Here is a 26,828-nt window from a genome sequence, read left to right on the forward strand (position 1 = left end):
TTTCCACATCTTTGAGATTGTGCTACTTGGAATGCACTGCTCTTTCTTTCTGCCAAATCACAACCATCATTTCCTTCAATTCTGCTTTGAAACTCACTTCCTCCAGGAAGTTTTCCTTGTTTTAGTTGCTACTTAACAAATAAACAACCCCTGTTTTTTACTATATTAAGGGCTTTTAAGATAAATTCTCCAAGTCTAGGGGAAAAAAAAGAAATTTACAGAGATTTTCTGTCTTTGGGAAACTACCCAGTGAGATTTTTTTTTTGGAGGAGAAAAGAATTTATTCATGATCTTGCAAGAAGGGACGCACAGCCAGACACCTGGCAGGCATGCCAAGCAAACACACAAATAAACAAAAAAAAAAAAAACAGAGAGATTTTATTTTGTGATAGCCCTGCAATTTTTAGGTGCCTTCTTTCTCACTTGGAATCCACACTAGAATCAGAGCAAAATTACTCTTTATAGTGACCTCTAGTGGGCACAGGGCAATCCTACAAAATTATGAAAAACGGGCAAGATAAAACCCCAGCAACCAGCCAGATTACACTGTGATCGGATGACTGCATCCCATCCCACTCCACCCTTATTTTTTTTTGCCAGGATTTGTTTTGCAGCTAACATAGTTTGCCTTACAACTCACCTATTTCGCCTCGGGAGGGCACGGCGCAGGCTGGGCTGCGGGTATCGGATGTCGTGTGCATGCTGTTAACAGTTTAAAGTAATCCTTGCCAAGTGGAACCCACTTCCTGGGCATTGACCAGAGCGCGGAGCAGTTCGCTCTGTGGAACCTTAAGGGTCTTCATGCTCCGAGGACCAAAGCTGCAGCCGGCTCGGGGGTTTACGGAATAAATCAAGACATTAGGAAGATGCAAACGAAGGCAACTAGAAATTCTGTTCTTGCCAGTGGCACGGCGATTCTCCCCAGACGTTCATCACGGAAGGGGGTCCACGCGAGGTAAACGTGCCCTCTATGGACTGGAGCCCCCCAAAGCCGGGGCAGGGGCCGCTCCTCTCCGCGGGAGGGCAGGCAGGCGGCCAGCACTGAGGCTGGATGTTGGGTTGTGTGTCCGCCCTCAGAGCACGCGGTACGTGGGTCTCCCGCGCGGAGAAAAGAGGAAAGTCGGCGAGAAAAGCGGCTGCTGAAGTGGCTTCTCTGAGAAATTCTTTGGGGCGGTTTTAGAACATGAGCTGGGTTCCGAATAGTTTCTGGAAAAAGCTCGCCAAATGTTGTCTGTCCCCGCCCTCGCCCCTTAAACCCCGCACCTCAGGTATCACCTCTGCGCCCATCCCTATTCTCCTGTCGCTTCCCTTTTGGGGTTGTTTAAAGGGCGCTCGGATGTGGGAGCTGCTCCGGTCATAGTGATGGGCCGGGGCGGGACACGGGAGCCGGCACCTTGGCCGCGGAGCTTTTCTCCCCCCTCCACCCGGGGCCCCCAGCTCCTGGCATCCCCGCCCCCGCCCGACCCCTCCCGGACGCTGCGGGCCGCGGGCGGGAGCGGAGCGGGAGGACGGCGTCACGGGGCGGGGAGCCCGAGGTCCAGGGCGGGGCGCCGGGGAATCCCAGCCCGAGCGAGCCGGTGAGGTGCGGGCGCGGGCGGGAAGAGGAGGGAGGTGCGCGGAGGGAGGTGAGCCGAGCGGCGCGGGGAGGCGAGGAGGGAGGACCGCGGGGGAGGCCCCGCCCCCGCTTCCCGGAGCCGGCTCTTCGCCGCCTCCGAACCCGCTCACTTTGCCTCTCGCCTCTGGACGGCGGCTGGGCGGCAGCAGACCCGCGGCCGGAGGGAGTGCCGGGAACCGGGGGAGCCATCCTGCACCCGCGCCTCCTCTTGGCGTCCGCGCCCCTGAGGGCGGACGGCGCCGCCGCCTTGGAGGGGGCATTCCGCCCTCGGAGGGGGCATCCCTCAGCGGCGCTGACACAGCCTTATTCCCGGCCATTGGGACGCAGCGCTGGCGCTGGAGGGGACTCCACGGCCACCCCCAGGTACCGCGGCGCGGAGAGCGCGTTGCTAGCAGCGAGGCTGGGCTGCTGAGGAGGCTGGGGCCCGGAGGGGCTCCCGGGCCAGCGAAGGGCAGGAGCGAAGCCCCGAGGGAGAGGGAGCCTGACGGCACGTGGGCCCCGACGGCACGTTTCCCAGTCAGCGAACAGCAGGCAGGCCCCGCGCGGCGGCCGGGGGGCAGCGGCGGCGCCCTGGGGCCAAGGGGCCCCACAGTGGCCAACCATGACCTTCGGGCGCAGCGGGACGACCTCCGTGGTGCTGAACGTGGGCGGCGCCCGGTACTCGCTGTCCAGAGAGCTGCTGAAGGACTTCCCGCTGCGCCGGGTGAGCCGGCTGCACGGCTGCCGCTCCGAGCGCGACGTGCTCGAGGTGTGCGACGACTACGACCGCGAGCGCAACGAGTACTTCTTCGACCGGCACTCGGAGGCCTTCGGCTTCATCCTCCTCTACGTGCGCGGCCACGGCAAGCTGCGCTTCGCGCCGCGGATGTGCGAGCTCTCCTTCTACAACGAGATGATCTACTGGGGCCTGGAGGGCGCGCACCTCGAGTACTGCTGCCAGCGCCGCCTCGACGACCGCATGTCCGACACCTACACCTTCTACTCGGCCGACGAGCCGGGCGTGCTGGGCCGCGACGAGGCGCGGCCGGGGGGCTCCGAGGTAGCCCCCTCCAAGCGCTGGCTGGAGCGCATGCGGCGGACCTTCGAGGAGCCTACGTCGTCGCTGGCCGCGCAGATCCTGGCCAGCGTGTCGGTGGTGTTCGTGATCGTGTCCATGGTGGTGCTGTGCGCCAGCACGCTGCCCGACTGGCGCGCTGCGGCCGCAGACAACCGCAGCCTGGATGACCGGAGCAGGTACTCCGCCGGCCCTGGGAGGGAGCCTTCCGGGTAGGACGCACTGCTTCTTTGCCCGTCCCGTCCGTCTTGTCGCGTTTGTCCGTCCGATCCGTGCGTCCCATCTCCGTCCTGTCTGACTCCTGGAGGCCGAACCTGACTGGGGAGTCGCGGCCGGCTGAGGGACGGGTAGCTCCCCATTCTCCACCCCCATTCCCCGGGACAAGTCAGGTGTAGGTCAGTGCGAAATGTCTAGGCCTAGGGAGGGGCGGATAGAGGGAGACAAATATTCCATCTTTGTAGTTTACTTTTTTTCTTTATTAGAGTTGTAGGTTTACAGAAAAATCATGCAGAAAATATAGTTCCCAAATCCCCTCCCTCCCACTACACAGTTTTCTCTATTTTTGACACTTTGCACTTTGCGGTACCTTTGTTAAAATTGATGAAACAACAATATTGTAATTATATTATTGAATATGGTCCGTAGTTTACATTAGGGTTCACTGTGTTGTACAGTCCTATGGTTTTTATTTTATTTTTATGCTGGTAACATATATACACCCTAAAATTTCCCCTTTTAACCACATTCAGATATATAATTCAGTGGTGTTCGTTACATTCATGATGTTGTGCTACTGTGTAGTGTACTTTTGAGCAAATAGCAACCGGCTAATTTGATTTCTCTAAACTTTTATTGTTCTTATTCAACAATCTAACCTTGAGCTAACAGCTGTTTGAATTGTTTGCCTATTTTTGGTGGTGTTTGAAGAGCTGAAGTCTTGTTATGGTGAGACTGGTCTGTTACACACTGCCCACACAGCCACAGGGCATAATTGTGCTAAAATGGAATTGTAATATTATTAAAGAGATTAATTTAGCAATAGACTCTAATAATGGATGTGTGTGTCCTTTGCTCCCTTCTTTTCCTATGAAATATGGAGTTAGTAAAGCATATGTCCATCGTTTGGTACCGAACATCACACTGTTGGCTTCAGAGGCGTCTTTCATACGGGGAGGGAAAAACCTCTTATTTTGGAAAAGGAGAAAGATGTAAACTGCCCCAAATCCACAAATGGTATGCAGGTAGTTTCTGTTGTTTCTTTCCACTCTACTAGAATGAAAGGAAAATATTTTAATCTTGCCTGAGACAGTGCTTACCTTTCAATGATGATACCATGTTTCTGTTTTTAGGGCTAGTGAATTTATTTTGCTTATCTGGTGAGAGGAATAAGCAGAGTCAAGTTGGATTTTCAAGGGAGTCCAGGAAGACAGCCTTCTTGGGGACAAAAACCGAATTGGATAATCTGCTCTATTTTAACCTTTGTTTGATACTCTTTGAAGATACCCCTTCCTTCATTCTTTTACACTCAAGATTGCATCCTGTTATCTTTCCTGTTAGGTATGTGCTTGTTAGGGATGGTGCTATATGCCCTGGTACTACAGTGGATTACTTCCACATAGCATTCTTCCTTTGGGAATAAAGATTTTTGTATAAATCTAAGAAGTAAATATAGTTACCATGGAGCCTATTACTGATATGCCATCTTGGAATGAAATCCAAGATACCTCTCTGAAAGGAAATTCATTAGGAAACTCATTTACTTAGTGTATTAAGTTTTTTTTTTTTTAATTAGATGTTTTTAATTAAAAAATTTTAGACAGTTTCCATAGAACCTAAAAGAAATAGGCATGTAGTGGATGATGAAATAAGGGACATAAGAAACATTTTTAGAACAAATAGCCATGTGATTTTATGCTTACATCTAACATTTTCTCCTTAAAATTGTGCAGTCATCCAAACATATGGAATTTTCAGCAGGTTCATTGAGATATTTCATCTCTTATAGTTTCCTCTCTTATAGTTTCTCACTGAAATATCATAGTTCAGGGATTGATTTCAAGGAGTTTTAAAAACTTACCAATATGAACTTTTTCTTTCATTTAGCATAATGTTTTTAAAAATTATTGTTATTGTTTTAACTAGAGAAGTTGTAGGTTTACAGAAAAGTCGTATAAAAATACAGTATTTCCATATGCCCCTATAGTTGACACTGCCTTAGTGTGATACCTTTCTTACAACTGATGAAAGAATATTAACACATTACTGTTAACTGTAGTGCATAGTTTACATTAGGTGCATTTTCCTCCTATACCACCCTTTTATTAATTCATCTTAGCATAGTGTATTAGGTTTTAAATGAATTTTCAATTTACAGGTAAGAATTACTTATTTGGTATACCAGATGTACAATGCAATTAATTTATATACCTAAATACATAAATGTCCTTGGTTCTTTTAGAAGGCCATATGAAATGAGCCACAAATGACTGGCCTTGAAATGATTCAGTTGTCATTGTACAGTTCTAAGGTTAGTGAAGGTTGGAACTGCATTAGCAAAGGGAACAGGAGATTTGAATTATTGGTATGGATTTTTAGGGGGGTTGGCTAAAACAGTATATGAGGAGGGAGGGAGTTTGGGGAGAAGTGGGGCAGTCTGGAGATCATTAACGTTAAAAGCGTTTGGAAAGAAATTAAAGAGAATAGTAATTTTAGGGAATGGAAGGAAGAGAAAAAACCAACAAGGGAAGAGAGTTGGAAAAGAGGGAGATACAAAAGACATGAGGGGGAGGATAAAAGTAATGCTTAATTTGTGTGTGTGTGTATTTTATGTATGTTTATAGTTATTCAAGTCAAAACTGTTTACTTAGATACTCAGATATCTTAGCAAAAGTATGTTTTTCTTGGTTTAATGGCACAATTTAATTTAAGACTTCACTCCTTAATTGTAGGTATGTGAAAACCAGTATCTGTAATCCCAAATAGATAGCTAAAGAATGGCTGAATGACCCAGCATGCTGCATATTCTTGAAGAAGCCCCCACAGGCCCCCTGCAGTAGAGAGGGCACCAAAGCTGGCACTTTGAGTAGCCTATTAGCTGGACTTCCTATTGGTATAGTCTCTGAAACACTGTCTGCTTGAGGTTGCTGAAGTTAGTCTTTCTAAAACATCGTTTTGATCATTTGACCTTATTTGGCATCTACTGAATAAAGTCATGGAAACTCCTTTCTTGGCCTTTAAGGCTTTTTACAGTTTCACCCTAACCTCCCTTTCTTGACTTATTCCATCAGGATTTACAAGCATCTTTTGAGTATCTGCCATGTTCAAGGCACTGTCTGTGTATCAAATATTGTAACCTTTTTTGTTTTGGTAAAGAAAGATGTCAAGCGGGTGCTGTGGGAATTAGAGGCACAATTGATCACTGAGAATTGAATTGTTCTGGGTAAGCATTCAAGGTGAGGGAGGATGGCAACAAGCCATCATTGAAAGGTTGTAGAGGTTGTGCACTGCCCAAAACTGGCAGGGGCTGCCAACCTGCACAGCTATGTGTGCCCCACCCCCCTGCAAAAAAAATATGGAGAATTTTCCAGGTAAGAGGAACAACATGGACATAGGCATGCAGTGTATCTATTATGTTTAGGGAATGTGAGTTCAGTGATGAAATGAGAGGTGGATAGAGAACAGATGGTGGAAGGCCTCAAATGCGAGGGAGAATCATTTTATTTTGTAGGCAGTGGTTAGCCTTTGGCGGTTTTGTAGAGTTTGGGGTGAGTGGGTTTTGCATATAAAGTAGTGAAAGTGGTAATATATGTACCATGAATTGGATGCGGGGGAGACTGGAAACAGGAGGATGAGTTTGGAGATCTTTCTAGAGGGAGGGAATTGGAGCTTGGATTACTTTGTGGTCACGAGAATGGAGAAGATGTGACAACGCTGGGAGATATTAGTAAGAATCAAAATTAATCCATGGCTTCAGGAAGGATACAGGTGTTGGGGACTGATGGAGGACTTCCAGAAGCCAGGGGTACTCCCTGCCATCTGCAGGCTCCGATCTCCCAGACTGGCCTGCTCATTTATCCCTGAACCATGGTGCAGTCCCTTCTTTGTTGAAATTGGATCATCTGTCAGACCCAACTCAGATTTTATTTCTCTTTTGAAGCCTTTCCTGACTACTCCAGTAGATATGATGTTTCCTCATCAACATAATTTCACTTCAGGAACACTCACAGTTCCATTTCTAACCTTTCCAAACATCAATAAAAAATGTTTTCTCCCATCTACTCACTAACTGAGAAGAAATTTCAAATAGATAGGAGCCATTTTCAATTATTATAATCTCCCCCTTCTCCCCAACAGTTGTATAAATATCCGAAAGCCTTAGGTTTTATGAGAATTTGAATGTTCTCCTCCTTAAAGGGCTCACTGTGAACTAGTGACATCCACTGAAGTTCTCTCTAGTAGCATTCATAGTAGCTCGCCTGTGCTGTAGGAGAGTAAAGGTTGTTTGGAGACTGGTTATGCCTTGTTATGTCTTATTTGGCCAAGTGGTACAGGCTACTTGGTGTGTGGGTCATGAAAAGGCTGCTTTCTGGGTCTCAAATCCCATTCAGTAAAACAGCAATAATAGTTTTCATCAAGCTGACTCAGAGAAATTGTGATGCTCCAATAAGAAGATGTATTTGAAAGTGCTTTGAAAAGTCTCAAGTACTTTCCAAAAATATGGGGTCATTATTAAACAAACATCTTTGACTAGAAAAGAAACTTGCTCTTTCTTCTAAAAAGCCGAAATCAAATGTTACTCTTTAAAAAAAAAAAAATTTCATAGGAGCTAAAATTACACTGAATTTTCTTTAAAAATATATTTATAGTAGAGATTTTCCAATCCACTTAATCTCTTGGCTTTGCACATGTAGTTAAGGGGTTCTCATCGGTAAGCTGAAGGTCAGAGCAACAAGGAGAAGCAAACAAAACATAGAGGAGCTGTCTGATAGGCAGCTGATGGCATAAAAATGTCTTCATAGTTCTAAGTACTGACAACACACTCTGAAGCCAGTGGTGAGTTTATAGCATGTCCAGTGATAGACTCCTGAATGGCCCCACCCCAAGCAAAGGGATAATACCAGCTCAAATGCAGATCAACAATTGTTTCCTCTCTAGGAACATTCACAGGGCATTTAAATCTGCAGGTGACACAGTTCTCAAAGATTCCTTCTACATCCCTGGCAGGATTCTCTGAAACTCTTTGGCCCTCTGGCCTCTCTTATAGAAGACCTGCTTGTGGACCCTGCCGTTGTCATTGTGGACACAGCCATGACATCGTCACCACCCATTTTCTTTTCCGAAGAGAATTCACCTGCTCCCCAACCATCTGGTGTCTGCACTCAGCTCAAATTCCACACCACCCCTGTCACCCGGTAGCTAAGGAAGCAGTCACGGGTCTCTGCATTACTGTCTGGTTTGTTTTATGGAAAGCATCCCTTAGGCCTTCCACAGTCATCCACTTTGATTTTTGCAACTGGATCCACAGGAGAGGCAGGAGGGAAAGGGTAACCCTCCTCGGACAGGTAGTGCAGATGGTGGAACTCGCCTGGGAAATCAAGGGACTGCTATTTATCAAACACTTATTGTGCAAAAGGAGTACCAGTAAGATGTGGTACTTTCTCATTAACCACTGAAATTTTGGAAGAAATCTTGAGAGGCATTCCAAATTTTTAAAACTTTTTGAGTATGAAGATGATCTTTTTAAGTTGATTTGCTTTGGATGGTAAATAATCAAGTAAGTTCAAAATCCAAAAGCTTTACAAGTTAGCCTTTCTCTGTTTCCTAACCACCCAGTTCTTCTCCAAGATGTGACCACAGTTACTGGTATTTTTAAATAATTAGTTAATTAATTTTAAGTTGTGGTGAGACATATACTAGTGTTTTGTGTCTCATTTCAGAGATAGTCTATGCATATCCATAAATATTTGCAAAACAAAACATAAACAGTGCAATGCACACTTCCCTGAAACTTGCTTTTTTAACTAACCAACACATCACTGAGATGGTTCCATATAGAATCTATAAAGAGCTGCCTGTGTAATTTTTATGCCACTGCATAGTATTCCATTGTATGGTTTTCCTATATTACTGGACCTTTGGGTTGTTTCTTGTCTATGGGAAATACTATAGTGAAGAACCTTGTATATACATTATTTTGCTTTTTATGCAAGTATATCCATAGCATTCATTCCTGGAAGTTAAAAATCATTGAGTCAAAGGGTGTGTGCTCTTTAATTTTTTTTAAGTCAAAGTTTAATTTACATAAAGTTTAAGCAGTCAAGTTAATGAAAATATTAAAAATTTTGGTGTTTCCATCATTGACAAGCTATGCTGCAGAAAGAGCAGCCATGTTAAATCTTAATTCCTCTGGGTCATGGTCCATAAACTTCTTGCAAACTTTTATTGCATCTGCTAATAAAATTTCATCACTAGTTTTCCCATGGTTAAGTGGAAATGGTTTCAATCCATCTAATTCATGGAGATTTCAATTTCCATGAACTAATGCAATAAAATGAAGATCTACTTTTTCATCTATCTTTGGTGCCTCAGTGTGACCTTCATGGGCTCTGGACTTGTGAGTAACTAGAACAGACCATAGTTCTCCAGGTATTGGACTCTCTCATCAGGGCTAGTTGACACAGACCCCTCCAGGAATTCTTTCAAGGTTGATTGCAGTTCAAACCACATTTTGTCATTATTGTTAGCAATAGCATGGATCAGTTCAGTTGTTCTTGAGGCATGGTTGAATGTTTGCTTCATGAAATATGCTGATGGTATAATAGTCTATGAGTTTGGTTTTTTTTGTTTGTTTTTGTCTCTTCTTCTGTTCTGCATACTTCATACTTTTCTGTAATAGGGAAGAGAAGTAACAACTGCATAGATTGGACTTGGTACTATCCTGAGGAGTTCAGGATCCACTTCATATGCATTAGCAGTCAGGATTTAGACCCAATTGTTTGAGAAACTAGTTGGTGACCACAGGATTGGGCTCCAATGCTGACCCTCCATGGTCACTCTGTGCAGCCCCTCTCCTGCACTTGTGATTTTCACAGATAATTCCAAATTGCTCTCCAAAAAGTTCATACCAACTTAGAATCCCGCCAGCAAAGTATGGGAGAGCATATTTCTTCATACTCTACAAAGTATTTTAGCATACTTTTTGATCTTTACCAAGTTGAAAGGTGAAAAATGATATCTGTGAGTTTTAATTTGTATTTGTCTTATTTTGAGTAATATTGTGCATCTTTAAAGATATTTAGGAATCATACTTTCTTTTCTGTGAACTACTTATATCTTTTGCCTATTGTCTCAATGAACTTCTTACTTTGAAGGTTTTAAAAATATATACAAGAAATTAACCGTTTCTTTATGATATGAGTTATAAATATTTTGTTCTATAATCTATGACCCCATTAAAAAATCACAATTGCCCAGAGGATAATAGCTGTACTTTTGTATCTATTCTTTGAGAAAATTACATAATCATTTAAAAACAATAGTGAATCCTAATCATTCATTCACTATTTGTTGAGCTTCTTTGATTGTCCCAGCCAACTGTGCCAGCACTGCAGGTCAGAGGTAAATAAGACAGGGTTCCCACTCTCAAATGGAGAATGGTGGGGGGAAAAAGTGAGCAAATCAGTAAGGATTTCAGATAGTCAAAGAAAACAATGCAGGGCAAAGGGATGGAATGTAATAGGGCAGGGGAAAGAATTGCTCCTTTGGACAGTGTGAGGGGACATAATGAATTGAGACCTAAATGATGAGTAAGAGCCAGCCTTGGGGAGAGGGAAGGAAGGGGACTTAGCATAGGAATGAGCTTCGCTTGGCTGTAGAAGGGAAGGAAGGCCCGTGTGGGTTGTGTTTGGTCCAAGGCCGAGAAAGTGCTAGATAAGGTTTGAGAGGAGGCAGGGGCCGATCAGGAGGGCCATATGGACCATGGGAAGGAGTTGGATTTTATTCCAAATGTGACGCAAAGCCCTTGGAAGATTTTAGCAGAGGAAAGATATGATCTGATTTGTTTTAAAAACAGCACTGCCCGCTGGGTAGAGAATGGACTGAGGGGGTGTGATGGTTCATTTCATGTGTCAGCTTGGCTAGGTTATGGCATCTGGTTGTTTGATCGAGTACTGGCCTTCTTGTTATTGTGAAGGTATTTTGAAGATGGGATTTGCATGTATAACCGGTTGATTGAATCTGTGATTAACAAAGGAGATTGCCCAGGGCAATGGGGAGTCTTCTGATCCAATCAGTTGGAGGTTTTAAAAGCCAGGACTGAAGGTTTCAGAGGTGAGAAGAGGAATTCGGACTCAGCTTCACCATTGGCTCATGCCAGAAATTCCAGCCAGCCAACTTCTTCAGCGGAATTTGGACGAAGAACTTTGGATCACCTTTATCTGAGTTTCCAGCTTGCAGCCTGCCCTATAGAGTTGGATTTGTCAGCCTCTGTGGTTGTGGGCCAATTCCTTAGAATAATCCCCCCTTCTTCCATATATGTCTCCTGTTAGTTTTGTTTCTCTGGAGAACCCTGAGTAATGCAAGGGACAACAGCAGGTGCAGTAATATCTGGCAAATGAGAGAATGTGGGCTTGATCTAGGAGGTAGCAGTGAAGATGGTGGGAAGTGATAGGATTTGGGTAGATTATATGCATTTTTATTATGTTGTTATTGATGGCTCACCTACCAGTACTAGGAAAGAGGGTGAGATATTTATTGCTAGGGCCCATGGCCATTGGCCCACATGTAGTGAATCCAGTTCTTTTCTTTCCCATTTTTGGGGATTGTGTAGAGAAGGCTCTAGAAAAGGGATCTCCAGGGAGTCAGGGGTAAAGGGCTCCTATACCATTTTCCTTAATATACAACTAAAACCATCTCATTGAGAGGACTCTCTTTTCTGTTAAAGATCTTTGGTGAACTGTACACGTATTTTCAACCTTCCTTGACAAACAATTCTAGTAACTAATTAATCTTAGAATTGTGATGTTCTTAATATTTTATCTGATTGATTTAAGATAAACTACTAATTTTTCTGGCAGTTTTCCTTCCAGTGACATCTGACTATTATTCTGATGCTGCCGAGGAGATTAATATTCTTTTTGGCATTTTAACGTATAGACATAGTCATCTTTTACAATTAGTGAGCATTGCTGCCTATTTCATAAAAAGATGCTCTTTGCTGGTTGTCTTTGAGGTGTTTTGATTTCTGAAAGGTGGATCAGCTACAAAGTAGTTGTCCCTTTTGCTTTTTTGGAGCTTTGCCTCTGGACTCCTATCCTCTGTTGATCTCAGCAGACTTGTTTTCTTTTAAGTTTAAATCTCTTCACCATAAAGAAGTCTTGCTGTAATTTTAATCTGTTTCTTTAGAAATTATTTTGATCTGTAATTTGTATTGCCTTGTATTATGGTAGTGAGATTTAAAAATGTTTAAATTTCTTGTAGTGTTATTTTAAGCCTAAGTTTAAAAAAATTAAATAATCAAAATGAAACATCAGATGATGGAAATTGAAAAATCATTTGTATCATTTCTATTGCTTTTTAGTTTCATATTATATAAATCAATAGGCTTTTCATTACTTTGAAAATAAAAAGCAGTATTTGAAACTGAAGATGAAAGTCTCAATGCTTTTACTCTGCAGATAAGTTGGATATTTTCAGAAGTTGGTAATTAATAGATCTCTGATAGGATTGAACATAACCCAGAACCTCAGATAAATTCTGTTCTTTCACAGTGGCCTGTTTCTTTTATATATATATGTACAGGGTTTTTCTATCTGCTGCCAATTTTAGAATTCTGTGGAACTTTCTCTTTTTTTGACTTATTATTTTGAAATAATTTCAAACTTACAGGAAAGTTGCAAAAACCATACAAAAATAATATACAGAACTCCAACGTATCCCCCACCCAGAACCCAGAGTTACTACTAGTATTTTGCCACATTTGTTGTACTATTCTGTCTGTCTGTCTGTTTTCTAAACATTTGAGAGTAGGTTGCATACATTATGCTCCTCTAACACTTAGCACATCCATGTACATTCCCTGAGAACAAGGACATTCACTTACGTAACCACCTTAAGTACTGCTATCAAGTTCAAGAAATTTAACATGGATAAAAAGCGTACAGTCCATATTCCAATTTTTTCAGTTGTCCCAATAATGGTCTTTTAGGCATTTCGTCCTCTCTTATTAGACATATATACATCGAAAAGTTTCCCATCTCAACCACTCCCCAGCATACAATTCAGTGAGAGTAATCAAATTCACAATGTTGTACTACCATTACTACCATTAACCAGAACTTTTCCTTCACCCCAAATAGAAATCCTGTATCCTTTGTGCATTAACTCGCTATTCCTCCTGGCAACCTGCACTCTACTTTTTTGTCTCTGTGAATTTGTTTATTCTAGTTATTTCATATAAGTGGAATCATACAATATTTGCTCTTCTACATCTGGCTTATTTCACTCAACATAATGTCTTCAAGGTTTATCCATGTTGTAGCATATATTGAACATCATTCCTTTTTGTGGCCGAATAATACTCCATTGTATGTGTATATCACGTTTTGTTATACATTCTTCTGTTCATGGATGTTTGGTTGCTCCTACCTTTTGGCTGTTGTGACTAATGCTGCTGTGAAACTTCGGTGTACAAATACTTGTTCAAGTCCCTGCTTTCACTTCTTTTGGGTACATACTTGGAAGTGGGATTCTGGGGTCCTATGGTAGTTCTATGTTTACCTTTCTGAGGAACCACTAAACTGTTGCCCGCAGTGTCTGCACCAGTTTACATTCCCACCAACAACAAACGAGTGTTTCTATTTCTCTATATCCTTGTCAGTTCTTGTTATTTTTTGTTTTTTCAATAATAGCTTTCCAGTGGGTGTGAGGTGGCATCTCATGGCAGTGGAAACTTTCTTTTGTCAATGCCTTTCTTCTAACTAAAGTGTTTTCTCTCCCTTTTGGTAAGCAAGTTGTTTTCAATATTATTTTTATTTGTTAAAAATAAATGTTTGCTCATTGTAAAAAAGGATGGTTCCAAGTGGTATGAAGAGAAAAGTGAATGATCCCCCTCTTCTCAGTCACACTATCCAGTTTCTGAGAATCCTTCCAGAAATATTCTGTACACCTATAAGCATACACACACAAACACAAACATGTATATATGCATACCTATAAATAAACATACACCTGCATATGTGTAAATATAGATTATAGACTCTTTTAAAAATAACTAACTGGGATCATTCTATAATCTTGTTCAGCAGTTTACTTTTTTTCACTTAATACATCTTGGAACTCTTTCCTTATCAATGCATATAAATCTTCCTCATTGTTTGTAATATCTGTATACTATTCCATTGTATGGATGGGCCGTAATTCATTAACAAGTGTCTGCCCTATAGATAATAGTAATGGCTGTATAGTCAGTACTGAATACTTAATATATGCTAGGCACTTAAGTTTTTGCATGTATTTTGTCATGCAAGGCTCCTAACAATCCTATGAAGTAGTACTGTTACTATTCCCATTTTATGACTCAGATGTAGATGGTTAATTAATATGTCCAGACTCGTTTAACAGGTAGATGGTGACTTGGGATCTGATCCTCGCATCTCCATCCTGCTCTGCTGAGGATTGGTTAATTTGACTCTAGTTCTTCAATAATGCAAACAGTGGTGCAAACTTTTCCATGTCTTTGCAAACTGGTGTGAATGTATATTGGTAGAATGTAGGATAAATTCCAAAGTAGAAAAATAGCTGGGTCAAAAGGAGTATGCTTTTAAAACTTTTTGATAGATATTGCCAGATTTCCTGAAAAACATGAATGGGAGGTTAGCATTATTCTTTGATAATAACTATCATATTAATTCAATTAATAATGAGTAGAATGCTAATATTAATAATAAATTTTAATAGTAAACATTTGGAAACTCCATTTTTTTTAAAATACAATAGCTTTATGGGCTGTATTTCACATACCATAGAATTCACCTTTAAAATGTATAATTAAATGGCTTTTAGTGTATTCACAGAGCTGTGCAATTACCACAATCCATACTGTTGTTTTTGTTTTTTTTAAATTTTTATTGTGGTAACGTAGATACAACATAACTTTTTGCATTTTAATTACCTTCAAGTTTATAATAAAGTGGTGTTAGTTATATTCACAATGTTGTACTACCATCACCACCATCCATTACCAATACTTTCCCATCACCCCAAACCATACTGTTTTAAGCATGATATGTTTGGTGGGATGTTTGAAGGAGTATGAGTGTTAGAAAGCTGGAGCCAATGAATGGCCGAGGAAAAAGCCCAGAGATTACATTTTGGTTGAGCATCTGCATCAGGCATAGCAAGAGGCAAAACATTTGTGTTTGAATTCATTAATTTATGAACTGGTGGGTTCTAGTAGAGTGTTTGGTATAGTTCTGTACATTAAATTATCCTGTTAGCCTTGAGTAGCTGCTCACCTTTTGAAATGTTGACTGTACTGGTGAAGGGAAGTATGTAATTCAGGCGGTCCTCAATCTTCTAACTCTCTCAGGCAAAATGTTTCAAAAGGAACAGGCTGTGGAGGAAAGAACCCAGGCTTTGGAGTCAGAGGACCTGGGGTGACCCTGGGCAGTTAATTGATTGCCCCACGTTGGGCCTGAGCCCTCATCAGTTAGGTGGGGGACACCCCGCAGAGAGTCAAATGAGAGAATAAAGCCCAAACCCTCCACTGGAAGGTAAACGTCCTTAGTTTTTTATCGTCCCCTGTCTTAGGCCCCTTCTCACTCTCTATCTTGACTTGGGATTACTTGTGCATATGTCTTAGCTCCCCTTTAGTCTAAAAGTCCTATGAGGGCAGAAACTCCCTGCTTCCCATATCACATATGGTGACAAGTGCTCTGAAGAACTAAAGCTGGAGAGGGATTTACAGAGTGTGTGAGTGCGCCCTGTAGTCAGGGAAGGCCTCTCTGAGGGGGTGGTGGCTGAGCCCAGGCTGAAGGATGCAGGAGGCAGCGGTGGATCCATGAGGGTGAGAGCGTTCAGGCACAGGGAACAGAGTGTGCAAAACCCTGAGGTGGGGGCGTGCTTGATCTGTCGAAGGAACAGCAGGGAAGCAGAGTAAGCGGAGGGTGGTGGGAGATTGGGGGTGAAGTGGGAGTATGTAGATCTTGTTGGGCCCAGTACATGCACTGACTAAAATGATTTATTTTTGATTATCTTCTTTTAAGAATATGGTAAGGACTTTGGATTTTTATCCGAATGTGTCTTGTGAGCAGAAGACATCATTTGCCTTAATTTTAAAAGGCTTCCTCTGGCCCCAGTGTGTAGGGGGCAAGGGTAGAGGCAGGGAGGCCAGTTGGCAGCAGCATTAGAAATGAGGAGTGGTTTCCGCTGCAGTTGAAAAAAGCCTGTGTGACCCCCTTTCAGGTCGGCACCCAAAGCACTGCCTTGAGTCCTGGGGGTTGGGCAGCCAAAGGCCATTTGGTCCAGCCTTGGAGGCACAATATTCTTTTTCATTTCCTGGGTTAAGATAGTGTTGTAATAGGCCCAGTTTGTCTCTGAGATCATTGTGTAACAAGGGTCCCTACTTGTCATTTAGGTCCTCTGCTGCAGTGTGGTAGGTGATGGTCTGGAGAAGGGGTCAGCAAACTGGGCTATGGCCAGTTTTTTTTTTCAGTACTTCAGCTAAGAATGGTTTTTACACTTTTAGATGGTGGAAGAAAGTCAAAAGAAGAATAATATTTTGTGATACCTGAAAATTATATGATGTACAAAGTTCAGTGTCCATAAATCAAGTTTTATTGGAGCACAGCCATGCTCATTCCTTTACATATATCTATGGCTGTTTTCCCCTAGTTCAGCAGAGATGAGTAGTTGTGGCAGAGACTGGATGGCTTGTAAAGCCAAAATACTGACTGTCTCGCCCTTCAGAGAAAAAGTTTGCTGAGCCCTGGTCTAGAGCATGGTGGTCAGGTATGCAGCCCTGGACTCACACCTAACTCCACAACTTTCTGGCTCTGTGACTTCAGGCACTTTTTTTCTAAGCCTGAGTTTCCTCATCTGTAAAATAGGGATTATGATAGTACCTGCATTTTTGGGTGGTTGAGAGGACCCATTAGTGATGATTTTTCAAATTTAATTTCAGATTTACAGGACATTGGTAAAAATGATTAACACCACATACAGAGAATTCCAACATACCCCTCCCCATAGCCAGATCTACCAATTTTAACATTTTGCCACATTTGCTGTATCATTCTATCAATGTATCAGCCTATTTATCTGTTTTTTGAATATTTGACAGTAGATTGCACACATCATAATGCTTGAACACATAATACTTCATGTACATTTCCTACAAACAAGGATATTCACTTAACGTAGTCGCTGTAAGTGATCAAGTTCAAGAAATTGAACATTGATATAAAGCTTCCAATCTATATTCCATTTTTTCATATGTCCCAAGAATGTCTTTTTGAGCCATTTCTCCTCCTTTATTAGATCCCATCCAGGATCATGTACTACATTTAATTGTCATTGCTCTTTAGTTGTACTTTCTTTTTTTGTTTTTAATTAATTGTGGACTTGACTTAACTTTCCCATCTCAGCCACTCCAACCCATTACTGATACTTGCCTTCTAACCAGCCTGATGCCAAGTGCTGCCATGGGCTCCCCCAGAGGCTCACCCTGTCACACAGATTCTTCTGTTTTCTCTGAGAACTTCCCCTATTCAGAACTTATTAGTTGATGATAGTAGTTCTTGTAGAGCAGGGGCTTTGGGTTTACTTGTGTTTATGGTTAGTATGGGAAATCGAGTACTTATAACTTATAGACTGTCTGTATGAATTTCAGATATGCCTAACCTCCATTCATAACACTCTTCTGTGCCGATACTCATGCCTGAATTTCACCTTGTAGAACATCAAGATTCTCTTCTTTAAGCTGATTGTGACATGGCAAGGGACTTCCAGGTTCCAGTAAGTAATTAGTTCTTTATGTCTGTGTTAGTGAAAGCAACTTTAATTCAGCCTTCATTTACTCTGAATTGGTTAATGTGGGAGGTGAATGGGGAGGGGATGGGTGATCAAAATAGAGGTTCAAAAGACGTGTCCTGTTAAATCAGGAACAACATTTTAGTAATGTATTTCAAGTTTATGATTTTATATGAGATGAAATGGGAAGTACACTTAAAAAGGGAATGAGCTGAATTTACTAATACTATGTGTGCCGGTTTGAATGTATTATGTCCCCCAGAAAAAGCCATATTCTTTGATGCAGTCTTGTGGGGCAGACATTTTGGTGCTGATTAGATTTGCATGGAAATGCGCCCCACCCAACTGTAAGTGATAAGTCTGATGAGATATTTCCCTGGAGGCGTGGCCCCACCCATTCAGGTTGGGCCTTGATCAGTGGAGCCATATAAATGAGCTGACGGACAGAGGGAACTCAGTGCAGCTGTGAGTGATGTTTTGAAGAGGAGCTACAGCCAAGAGTTTCACTTTGAAGAATGCACTGGAACTGAGAGAGGAGCTTCAGCTTACAGAGACAATTTGAAGATGGCTGTTGAAAGCAGGCTCTTGCTCTGGAGAAGCTAAGAGAGGACAAATACCCCCAAGTGCAACTAAGAGGGACATTTTTGAGGAACTACAGCCTAGAGAGGAATGTGCTGGGAGAAAGCCATTTTGAAACCAGAACTTTGGAGCAGACGCCAGCCACGTGCCTTCTGAACCAACAGAGGTTTTCCGGACACCATTGGCCATCCTCCATTGAAGGTACCTGACTGCTGATGTGTCACCTTAGACACTTTATGACCTTAAGACTGTAACTGTGTAACCAAATAAACCCCCTTTTATAAAAGCCAATCCATTTCTGGTGTTTTGCATTCCGGCAGCATTAGCAAACTAGAACACTATGTATTCCGCATTGGGAAATAACCAAGACACAGCCCTTGTCCTCTGTTAGCTTTCGGTATAGTGGGAGGAAAAGCAAGAAAGTTGTTGATGAGAGGATGTGATGGTGCCTCAGTGGAAGGGAATGCAGGGCATGGGAGCAGAGCAGGTGCAGCCTGGGACACCGAGGAAGGGCTTCTGGTGTGGCCTCATTGAAGTCTACGCTGCACAAGAACACAGTGGAAGGGTCCAATTTCATTCAATTTAAAAAACATTTATTGAACATCTATTACGTGCACATGTTCTAGACCATTGAGACACTTCAGTGAACAAAACAGACCAGATCTCTGCTCTCGTGGAGTTTACATTCTAACTATTAGTTCATGATCCAGTCTTCTATTCATGGGTCACTATGTTGGGCTATCACATTTCCATAGAGCCCTTGCTCTTTGTCCTTACATCATGACAAATTACCTGATAGACTTCTTTGGTTGTTTACTGTCTCTGCAGTTTCCAAGACTTTGACTAAACTTTCTCATTTCCAACACTGGGTTTGGTCCCACTTCCACTCTTAGCTCTGGTCCCACCAGCCTTACGGGCTACTGTAGAGGACTGGGTTACTCCATGACCTCGTGCCAGAAGGTGAGGCATATGAGCTGAGTTTTGAAGGAGGCAAAGAAGGCGAGTAAAGGGGTTCTAGGTTGAAGGAGTCACGTGCATGATAAGGATTATAGTAAAGATATATTCATTGAGACCACATATCAGGCAGTATATATTATCTCATTTAGTTCTCACTACTTATAAGGTAGGTATGGTTATTATCCCTAATGCGTAGATGAAGACACTGAGCCTTAGTAAAGGGGAGTAACTTGCCAAGTCTTCAGACAAAGGTACACAAAAATTTTTCAAGAGTTACATCTGTTCCTTAAAATGGATAGTTTAAAGACACTGATTCTCAAAGTGTGGTCCATAGATCCCTAGGGGGTCTCTGAAACCCTTTCAGGGGATTCAAGAAATCAAAACTATTTTTGCAATCATACTTAGACATGCTTTGCATTTTTCCACTGTGCTGACATTTGTGCTGATGGTGCAGAAACAGTGATGAGTGCAGCTTCTAGCAGCTTACCACAAGGGCGGGCAGTGGCTCTAAATTGCACTGCATTGTATTCTTCATTACCATGTACTCGCAGTAAAGCAAAAACAAAAACATAAAATACCCTATTTCACCTAAGAATGCCCTTGACAAAGCAGTCAAAATTATTAATTTTATTACATCTGGATCCTTAAGCACGTCTTTTTAATATTCTCTGTGATTAAATAATAAGTCACATAAAGCACTTCTGCTGCACACTGAAGTATGGAGACTGTCTCGAGGAAAACTGTTTGTGCAATTGAGTCGGGAGCTGAACGAGTGGCTTTTTTCATGAAATAGTATTTTTATTTGAAAAATCACTGACAAACTGTGGTCATTCAGACCTGAGCATATAGAGACATTTTCTCTAAAATTGACGAGTCTCTCTTCAAGGAAAACAGCTAACAGTATTTGTCGCCAATGATCAAATTCAAGATTTCAAGCAAAAATTAGAAATTTGGAAAACTTGTCACAGTGAGCACAACAGCTTCCTAATACTAAACAATTTCTCAGATGAGATTGGTGGTGATATTAACGAACATGATTTTTTTGATATCCTAGGATGAAATGTGTCAACATTTGTAACATCTGAATAATTCAGTGAACCAGTGCTTTCTAAATGACCAATATGTGAAGTTACACATTCATGTATGGGTAAAAGATCCATTCCAAGTATAAGAGAGAGCAATGGAATTTTTTTTTTTTGGGGGGGGTAACAGCTTTACTGAGATATAATTCATGTATTGTACCATTTACCCATCAAAGTGTATAGCCATTTAAAAGTGTAATGGTTTTTAGAATACTTACATAGTTGTGCAACCATCACCACAAACAACTTTAAAACATTTTCATCACCCCAGAAAGAAACCATGTAATCATTCCCCAGTCGCCTCACCCACCCACCAGGTCTAGGCAACAACTAATCTACTTTCTTTATCTGTAGGTTTACATTTCTAGACATTTCATATACATTATATCACCTTTTGTGACTGGCTTCTTTCACTTAGCATAATGTGTTCAAAGGTTCATCCATGTTGAACCATGTGTATCAGTACTTTGTTCCTTTTTATGGTTAAATAATATTCCATTGAATGTATATATTACATTGAGTTTATCCATTTATCAGTTAATGGATATTTAGGCTTCCAAATATCCAAATTACCAAAATAACACTTTTTGGTTATTATGACCAATGTGTGATAAATATTGGTGTACAAGTTTTTGTGCGGACACATACTTTCATTTCTCTTGGGTATATACCTAAGAGTGGACTTGCTGGGGCATTTAGTAACTATGTTTAATGTTTTGAGGAATTGCCAGACTTTTTTCCAAAGTGGCTGCACTGTTTACAAACCCTCCAGCAATGTGTGAAGTTCCAGTTTCTCCATATCCTTACCAACAGTTGTTATTTCCTGTCTTTTTTATTATAGCCATCCTAGGAGGTGTAAAGTGGTATCTCACTGTGGTTTTGATTTGTGCTTCTCTGAAGATGAGACCACTGGATTTTAATGTCCTAAATATGATATGATTTCAGCTTCCACATTCAAACTAACCTTTAAGAACCTACCACTTGTTCAGTTTTCATGTAGTAGCAAAGAAGAATATCCACAAGGATCTATTAAAATACTCTTCCAAATATTACGCGGCAATAAGAAGGAACGAGGTCGTGAAACATGACAACATGGATGAACCTTGACGACATCGTACTGAGTGAAATAAGCCAGACACAAAAAGAGAAATATTGTATGTTACCACTAATGTGAACTCTGTGAAAAATGTAAAATAAGTGTCTTATATTGTAGAATGTAGGGGACCTAGAGATAGCAACTAGTGAAGGGGGAAGGATAATCTAATAAGAACAGATAAAATATTGAGGGTAATCTTAATGATATGGGAATGATCAGGAATGACTATGGTTTGTTAATTTTCTTGGGGTATGGTAGGAACATGTTGGAAGCAATGTAGTTATTTTAGATTATTTGTATTTCTCATTCCTTTGTTTTGTTTTGTTTAAAATGTTTTTCTTTAATTTTCTGATAAAGTTAAAAAAATACTCTTCCATTTGCCAACTACATATCTATGTGAGTCTGAATTCTCTTCATATCCTTAAACAATATAGCACAAGATATTGAATGCAGAAACAGATGTGAGAATCCAACTGTTCTCTAATAATAGATACACTAAAAAGGTAAAACAATATCACTCTTCTCACTTTTTATGAGAAAATATGGTTATTTTAAATTAAATGTGATTTATAGTAATATGTAATCTATTTATTATTGTTACTTTAAAAATGGATTAAACAAGTATTTTCTAATCCCTGGTTTTAATTTCTAATGTGGTAAATATTGATAGATGTAATCCATATAAAACAAAAACTCTTGGAGGTCCTCAGTAATTATTAACAGTGTAAAGTGGTCCTGAGATCAAAATTTTGAGAATAGTGGTTTTAAAGGAGCCAGTTTCCAACTCCTCAGTGTATACATTTCCATAAAGCCAGTCTGACTGAGAACATGCATGTGGTTGACGGTAGGATGTTGTTCTCCTTTCCATCTTTCCTTTCACAGTTCCTTTGACCATTTTACAAAAGGAAAGCATTCCTCTCACCCATCCTAAATCTTATTAAGGGGAATTGTTCCCAGGTTGTAAAAACCTATGGGACACCAGTTAGGGAGACTAGAGGAGACTGTTTAAAATATTCTTTTAATGCCTCTGCTCTTCTATCCCGTGTCAAAGAGTGCATCCATCTTGAAGGAGAGTTGTGTGACAGCAAAGCAAAGAGGACATTGGTAGGAAATACTAAGTGAATCAGCATAAGGTCTAAATGAAGGCAGATCATCTATCTAGTCAGTAGACTTAGGGCAGTGCTCAACGTCTTGTTTATTTATTTGTTTTTTTCAATTCATTCTCCCTCTCCCTCTCCCATCTCTCCCTCTTCCTGCCTCCATCTGTGTTAGAATTAGAATTCAGAAGTGACATGGTTGTCAAAGGAAGATGTATTTACATATGATTTGAATTGAACAATCAGTCTATTCCATAAGAAAGCACAACTGCAAATTAGATTACATGCAAATTAGATTACATGGAAAATTTTCATAATTCAGTATGTATGAACTAGGTGCCCAATTGCAAAGTTTTGATGAAAATATATTTAAAGCACTTGATAAAATATGAATATTTAATCAGAAATGTTGTATTGACAAAAGATGTATAGAAATATTTTAATGTCCCTACTCTTTCTAATATTATCTGATTTAGGACTGGTGGCTCAAAGTAGAAGAGTAACTTCTACTTTGTATTCTTAACAATCCCTGGACAAGTCTTGGTCTAAGCACTTTTTATATGCAGTGCTTCCCAGGAAGTAAGAAGGAGAATGACTCTAATGATGGACAACAAATCCTTTTTCAGGTCAGGTAATTTTCAATTCTTTGCTTTTAAGAAACTTTTGAGCAAGGACCTAACTGATAAGAAAATAGATCATTAAAAATACATTCTTGATTTAACAAAGGATTAAGAATACTGAAACTTTGTATTAGACTAGCTAGAAGGAAATAACTGAAATGGTGGAACAGTAACCTATAACCCATTCTTTGATACTTGCTTTGTAGCTATTCGTGAATTGTGCTTTGAAAGTTAGCACTTTTCTGTATATATCCTATATTACACAATAAGGAAAGAACTGAAACTGTGGAACTGTAAACCATAACATTCTTTGAAATTCGCTCTCTAACTACTTGTTAAATCATACTTTGAAAGTTATCACTGTTATGTATATATGTTAAAGTTCACAATTAAAAAAAATGCATTTTAAAAAAAACCTCCCAAGGAAAAGCCCAAGAACATTTTACCAAATATTCCAAGAAAAATTAACACTAATCCTGCTCAAAGTCTCCCCCCCCAAAAAAAATAAAAAACATTCTTCCAACTTTTTATTTTATAGATATCAAACTTACAGAAAAGGTACAGAAATAATAGAATAAACAACCTTAAAACTTTCACCTAGATTCACTAATTGTGAACATTTTGCTTCCTATCTCTCTAACTAGTCATCTGTCTATTGTTCTATAAATTATTACTTTCCTGAAAAATTTTAATTAGTTGCAAACATCTTAACACTCCATCCATAAATATTTCAGCAGAATCTCCTATAAACAAGGACCTAACAATACAGTAATCACACTCAGTATATTTACCATTGATACTTTTGAAGACTATAGGCCAAGTTAAACCTTCTTGGTAGAAATACTACAGAGGTGTAAAAATGATTTTTGATAATACATCAAAGTATTATTTTTTGGCACATACTTATGAATTTGAAGTTTTGAATAACATTCCAGTGTAGAATTCCTTCTATTCCCTCTTTATTTAAGGAAAGAAGGGTCTTAGCTCTTTAGCTATAAAAACAAAAGTAGTAGTAGAATTGATGCCAAATCTGTCTTGTTCTATGAATAAGCATTCATTTATTAATTTGGATGTGAAATTTCCAACTGCTAAAAAGACATGAACTAATTGAAAAGGAAAAAAACAGCCTACCTATCTATTTTATTCAAAGATGCGGTTTCTTTTGTTTTATTAAATACATATTAAACTTTGTTCTTTTTATGTTTTGATCAATTATATACTAACAATTTTAATAACAGTGAAGAAATTTTTGATGTGGATTATAGTCACAAGAAATTAAAAAATTAAGTTATAAGCGTATGTATTGTTATTGGAAAAAATTATGATAGGGTGTTTAACTTAAAACAAATTGCAAACATAAAAATTCATTAGGGCAAAATTCTGTGGGGGGAGTAGAATGGAAATACAAGGTTTTTGAGAAAAAGTAACGAAGTAAAATTCTCTCAAAGAAAAATTTGTTAGTGTAGTTTTCATAACGAGACTCAGTAGGTTGTATCAAAACACTATAGTATTTGGATTTATTAGATACTTTTCAAAGAACCATGTAACAGCTTTATTTTTACAAGTGTCAATATTTGGATTATGTTAGGATTTGCATCATTTGCAGCTATTTTGACTTACAAATTGTCAAGTGTAAAAATAAAAATTTTGGAGGGGGAATATAGTTTTTCTAAATTCAGGATTTACAAGAACAAAAAATGGGGTTGGGGGAAGCCACTGTGCTTGAGTGGGCTAGAGTCAGGCAAGACCTGCAGGGGGTGTTTTGGAGGGTCACATTGCTGTAGCTCAGTAAGTGGAAAGAGGGCAGGGAAAATTGTTGGGAAATGAGGATGTTGAAGGCAACAGTCTTCCAATGGCGTTAAGTAACTTTGTCTTTATCAAAGGGGACAGGATACCAAGGAAGCTTTTAAACCCCAAATAATACTGAAGAGCCTGGAAGACAACATTAAGCTTTCTGCAAAAGCCTCTTCATAGGAGATTTCATGACAGTTTTATCCACCCCTTTATTCATTTACTTATAACCTGTATTAATTTGTGATCACTAAAGCTATGATTGTATGATATGATGTAATGCATGTGGAAGAAAAACAGAAACATTCCCATTTTTGTCAGTTTAAACAAGACTCTGAGGCAGTGTGGCTAGTCTGTATATCATCTTGTGAACCTCTTTGTGTGTATAATTCCTTGTGTGTGTAAGATAAGAGTGGGTGAAATAATACTAATGAAGTTCTCTGCTATGTTCCTAGCAATTACATGAATCGCCTTATTTAGTTAGAAACCATTTTGAGGTTATGAGTATCTCAGTTAATAGGTAGGGTGATAGAGAAGTTGAGTGCTTTGCTTACTGTAGGTCACAAAAGGTGATAGGGTTGGGAATCAGCTCAGGTCTGTTTGCAGAGATTGCTTGCTTGGTCCAAAATTTCATTGCTTTCACCGTGGTAGCAACTCTGGCTTTGGGTATGTGAATGATGTGTGGGGAACTTTGACTCACATCATAAGAACCAAATTAAGACCAAGTTACATTTAATTGATGGTTCTTTCTACAGATGTCATTTAAGAACCTAGTAATTGAAAGAGCAAAAGTTTTCAATCCCTATGCAGAGAAAAATTAAGATTTCTAGCTAAAAGTGCAATATGAAGTGGCCTTCTAGAACAAAAAAGCCATTACAGCAAATGCTCTTAGGGAATTTTTTCTTTTTTTTTTTTTTGACATAAGAGGCTTGTTGGAAATGAAGCAAAATTTAAGCATTAAAAAGTTAAGGATTCCTTGTGACAATCAAAATATATTTTCCATGAATACATCTACCCAAAACTTAAGCAGAACAAATCAATCTGTGAAATAAAAGAAACATATGCTTTATAAAGATAGAAGAGGAAATTATGCGTGAAAACTATTATCAAATCTTTCAGGCATGTTAAAGTATAGATTATAATATAATGAACACCTGTGAACCTACCACCCAACATAAAAAATAAAAATTGCAGTTAAAATCCATTGAATACCTCTTTCCCTTTGAAATCCCTTCCATTTCCCACAGAAATAGCCACTTTCCTGTCTTTGATGTTTATTATTCCCATGTATTTAAAAATGCTTTTAATATATGCAAATATATGTATCCAAAAATAAAATATAATATTGTTTTGCATATTTTAAGCATATTTAAACCATTTTTATAAATAGTATCATCAGGAATATGCAGCTTTCCTTTTTAGCCTAACTTTATCTTGCTAATATTTATCTATGTTGATATTTAGCTGTAGCCCTTTCATTTTAACTGTTATGTAGTAGGCATTGATTTTTTTCATTCTTCTGTCAGTGGAAATTTTGCTGTTACTATAAGTTTGTTCATGTCTCAGTGCACATTTAGGAGAATTTCTTTAATGTATCTACCTAGGAGCAAAGCTGCTTTTTTTTTTTTTTTTTTTTTTTAAATTAAATTCAGTTTTATTGAAATACATTCGCACACCATACAATCATCTATGGTATACAATCCCCTGTCCACAGTATGATAACATAGTTATGCGTTCATCAACACAATCTATCTCTGAACATTTTCCTTACATCAGAAAGAACCAGAACAAGAATAAAACATGAAAGTGAAAAAAGAACACCCAAATCATCCCCCTATCCCACCCCATTTGTCCTTTAGTTTTTATCCCCATTTTTCTACTCATCCATACACTAGATAAAGGGGGTGTGA

At 39.9% G+C, this 26,828-nt stretch overlaps 1 protein-coding gene and 2 pseudogenes across 1 annotated transcript in view; 1 reads left to right on the forward strand and 2 right to left on the reverse strand.

Annotated features, from left to right (window-relative positions):
• The first annotated feature begins 2,106 nt into the window (after window positions 1-2,106).
• Window positions 2,107-26,828, forward strand: part of KCNG3 (potassium voltage-gated channel modifier subfamily G member 3) — a 47,541-nt gene continuing 22,819 nt past the window's right edge. Inside the window, exon 1 of the mRNA XM_037807642.1 lies at window positions 2,107-2,881. Coding sequence (XP_037663570.1) covers window positions 2,217-2,881 — 665 coding nt within the window. The 5' untranslated portion in view covers window positions 2,107-2,216. The remainder of the gene's footprint in view (window positions 2,882-26,828) is intronic.
• Window positions 7,580-8,368, reverse strand: LOC119512767 (annotated as a pseudogene).
• On the reverse strand, window positions 9,034-9,840 carry LOC119512768 (annotated as a pseudogene).

This window comes from Choloepus didactylus, chromosome 17, assembly GCF_015220235.1.
Source record: "Choloepus didactylus isolate mChoDid1 chromosome 17, mChoDid1.pri, whole genome shotgun sequence".
Taxonomy (NCBI): domain Eukaryota; kingdom Metazoa; phylum Chordata; class Mammalia; order Pilosa; family Megalonychidae; genus Choloepus; species Choloepus didactylus.